The 4,159-nt window shown below is 39.3% G+C and overlaps 1 protein-coding gene across 1 annotated transcript; it reads left to right on the top strand.

Annotated features, from left to right (window-relative positions):
* The first annotated feature begins 1,298 nt into the window (after positions 1 to 1,298).
* On the top strand, positions 1,299 to 2,548 carry LOC114512567 (survival motor neuron protein-like). Its single transcript, XM_036021440.1, is given in 2 exon segments — positions 1,299 to 1,892; positions 1,895 to 2,548. Coding segments are annotated over 2 exon segments (891 nt in total). The 5' UTR covers positions 1,299 to 1,304; the 3' UTR covers positions 2,198 to 2,548.
* The last annotated feature ends 1,611 nt before the right edge of the window (positions 2,549 to 4,159 follow it).

The raw sequence follows: 4,159 nt of genomic DNA, 5'->3' as shown, positions 1-4,159 counted from the left end.
GCATACAAGTATCATAGCAGCCATGAAACTGTGTTGGAAGTCTCTGTTTACATTGTACTTATTCATATCCTGTCTTCTTATAAAAGGTGTTGATTAGGTAAAATACAATGAAGATGGAGCCACATAAATAGATAAAAAGTAGAGTAAAGTGAAGTGTGGCTAGATTACATGATAAAGAGAGAACATTGAAAACCAAGTACACAAACTATGGGATTCCATATGGCCATTAAAATGGTACTGTAGGTAGACACTGAGAATCAGATACCACAAAGTGGGTAAGTGTCTTCTCTACCACAAAGCAAGACTGGGGAATGTATCTCTGTATTCTCAGTACTTGGGACCGAGTTGGTACAGTAGAATCAGGTGAATGTTGAAGTGGACACCTAAGGTAATAGTCACCTTTAGGAGTTACAACCTCATCTGTGTACTGCAGAATAAAAATGGTACATACAGTTAGAGTCTATGGATCATCTGGAAGGATGTGTTATCTGCAAGCTGTAGTTGCTAACTCAGCTATCTACAAGGATAGTCTGTTAATAGAAACTGCTAAGGCTGACAGGAGCAGGAGCTTTGGGGTTCTTGTAGGCTCTGATGACTATGAGAGCCCATGTTGTGTGTGAGACAGGGGCCCACCATTACAAAATTATACAGCTGTCCAAGAAGAAACAGATGCTTGGACATTTTATATGGGATATTTTCTGGCTTTTAAATGTTGACAACTAATTTTGTGACTCAGCAGTTTTCAATCTTTTTCATCTTATGGCACATAAAAACCAATTACTAAAATTTTATGGTACTCCCAAAATATGTTTTTTGATAATCTGACAAAAATAGGTATAATTTTGATCATTCACACCAAATGGCTATTATTGTGTTGGCTGTTGTCATCTTTTGTGTATTTGACAATCTAAAGGGAGAGGTCAGTGCTCCTAACAAAGTAGGTATTGCATGTTTAAAAAGTTCTTGATGCACACCAGTGTGCAGGCCATGGCACATTGGTTAAAAATGACTGTTGTAACTTATATTTTTAAAATGACATACAGGTCCCTCTTTATCCCATCCCCTCTCCCTTCTGATCACTGTCAGCCTGTTCTCAATTTCAAGGGTTTACAGAAAAAATTATAAAGGACATATGGACAACAACAAGGGGGGGGGGGTGGAAATGGGGGACAGAGGTGGGGAGGGCTAGGGTGGTGGGAGGGTGGGGGGAAAGATAGAAAACTATACTTGAAAGACAATTTTAAAAAATTATACAGATTCTCAGGGCACGCAGCCCACGCCATGTAGCCAGTGGTATCCTCGCCATGGCGATGGGGGGAGGAGGTGGTGGCAGTGTCACAGAGCCGGAGGACTCGTTGCTATTCTGGTGCGGCACGGGCCAGAGTGACGATTCTGATGTTTGGGATGATACAGCGCTGATAAAAGCTTGTGATAAAGCTGTGGCTTCATTTAAGCATGCTCTAAAGAATGGTGACATTTCTGAAGCTTCAAATAAACCAAAAGGCACACCTAAAAGAAAACCTGCTAAGAAGAATAAAAACCAGAAAAAGAATACTACAGCTTCCTTGAAGCAGTGGAAAGTTGATGACAGATGTTCTGCCATTTGGTCAGAAGACGGCTGCATTTACCCAGCTACCATTGCTTCGATTGATTTTAAGAGAGAAACCTGTGTTGTGGTTTACACTGGATATGGAAATAGAGAGGAGCAAAATCTGTCTGATCTGCTTTCCCCGACCTCTGAAGTAGCTAATAATATAGAACATAATGCTCAGGAGAATGAAAATGAAAGTCAGGTTTCAACAGATGAAAGTGAGAACTCCTCCAGTTCTCCTGGAAATAAACCAAATAACTTCAAGCCAAAAGCCGCTCCATGGAATTATTTTCTCCCTCCACCCCCCCACCCCCCGCCCCCGTACCAAGATCAGGACTGGGACCAGGAAAGTCAGGTCTGAAATTCAATGGACCACCACCGCCGCCACCTCCACCACTACCACCACACTTCCTGTCATGCTGGCTGCCTCCGTTTCCTTCTGGACCACCAATAATTCCCCCACCACCTCCCGTATGTCCAGATTCTCTTGATGATGATGCTTTGGGAAGCATGTTAATCTCTTGGTACATGAGTGGCTATCATAATGGTTACTATATGGGCTTCAAACAAAATCAAAAAGAAGGAAGATGCTCACATTTTAATTGAGGAGTAACTCATACAGTATTCTTGAACAGGTGCAGCTCTCTCCCAAGGAGAACAGAGTATTTTGATGGTCTGTGTGAATGGTTTTCCATCATTTTCGTCATGACCACTTGGCTGAGTGTCACAGTCATCTGCATTTGCCCTTGCTGTATGTGACTCATTCTTGAATAATCAGCTAGGCATTTCTAGGGAATAACCAGTTTGAATAACTGAATAATGGAAATGTGAGTAATTAAAGGAAACTCAAAGTCACATGTAATACAGAAAAGTCAATCTGTTAACACATTTGTATATTGTAACTTTCATAGTATGTTAAGCTTTTTATTAATGTCTTTAAAAATAAATGATCAATTTAAAAACAATTATACAATAAAAATTAAAATAAATAGATAAATAAAATCATATACAGGTCCTTACTGATAGGCTAGACAAATCTTAATGGCATTCTTCCTGGAGTTGACTGAAAGTAAAGACAATGCTGGAGGGTCTTCTAAATTAAATAAACATAAAGAAAAAAATAGCTAAAATAACTCATTAGACTTAAATATTCACATTTTCCAGTTTTCCTGGAAAAAAATTAAAACTGTTATTAAAGGAGCACTCAGGGTTTAGGAACTTGTGGCATAATAAGATATATTTGGTGTATGTCCCCAGTTCATAGTACACAACCTCTAAAACCCAAGGATATCCAGAGTAATTACTGTCTTGTTTGCTAATGAGATGAGTGATAGATGGCTTTAAATGGGGGACTGGTCTCCAGAAAGGCCAAACATTGATTAAAGGATTGGAACTTTTAGCACACTCCCCAGACCTCCCTTCAGGGAGGGGAAATGAAGTGGAGATTGAGTTAATAACCAGTGGCCAGTGACTTAATTGTGTCTATGTAATGAAACCTCCATTAAAATGCTTCAATGATGAGGTTTGGGGAGCTCCTGGGTTGATCAACAGAAGGACTGAGAGGGTGGTACTCCTAGAGAAGCGTGGAAGCTCTGCACCCCTCTTCATCTGGCTGTTATGAGTTGTATCATTTTTAATAAACTGGTAATCTAGTAATTAAACCATTTTCCTGAATCCTGTTACCTGCTTTAGCAAATTACCAAAGCTGAAAAAAAGGCAGTTGTAGGAATCCCTGAGACTGTAGCCAAATTGGACAGAAGTATGGGTACCCTGGGCACCCAATACTTGTGACTGGAGTCTGAAGTGAGGACAGTCTTATAAGATTGAGCCCTTAAACCTATGGTGTCTATGATAACTCTGGGTATCAGTGTCAGAATTGGATAGGTTTATGGGACAGTTGCTGACTACAGAGTTGGAAAACTGGTTGTTGGTGTAAAAAAGACCCCACACATTTGGTGTCAGATGTATCACGAATGAACACAGGCCATTGAAGTATTAGAAACTATTAATAACTGTTTTCAGTGATCCAGAGAAGGCCAGCAGGTAGAAAAGGTTTTGAGGTCAACATGGGGTCATAAGCTGGGTTCATTTATGATCACTGCCTGAGAGTTTACCACAAACACAGGGTACATATCAGAGATAAACATGTTATATTCATCTCTTGGAAATTGCATCCCCTTCCTTCAAACCACTGGCTGAGTCTTATTCAAATTGTATGAACCAAAAGAATGTATCCTGCTGTTTATTGTCTCTTTAACTTGATTTGGGAAATCAGGGAAATTTAATCTCTAGCCAATAAGAGAAGGTTTTAACTTCATTTCTCTAGGAAAAATGCACTAGAATGGAAGATATGGATATTCTTTTCTATTATGCAACCGAGGTATTAAGCTCAGTAATCAGCACTTTCCTATTTCCAGTTTCTCCATAGTAATTAATGTAAAATGGACATAGTAAAACAGACATAGTAAAACAGACAATTGGCATCCTGTTAGCTTATTTAAATTATGATTTTCAGTTCAATTGCTGTTATCTTTTGATTCTGAAATCTCCCAATTCTAGGGAAATAAA

This window comes from Phyllostomus discolor, chromosome 3, assembly GCF_004126475.2.
Source record: "Phyllostomus discolor isolate MPI-MPIP mPhyDis1 chromosome 3, mPhyDis1.pri.v3, whole genome shotgun sequence".
NCBI classification, from domain to species: Eukaryota; Metazoa; Chordata; class Mammalia; order Chiroptera; family Phyllostomidae; genus Phyllostomus; species Phyllostomus discolor.
The sequence above is the reverse complement of the archived record's forward strand: the minus strand, read 5'-3'. Positions and strand labels throughout refer to the sequence as shown.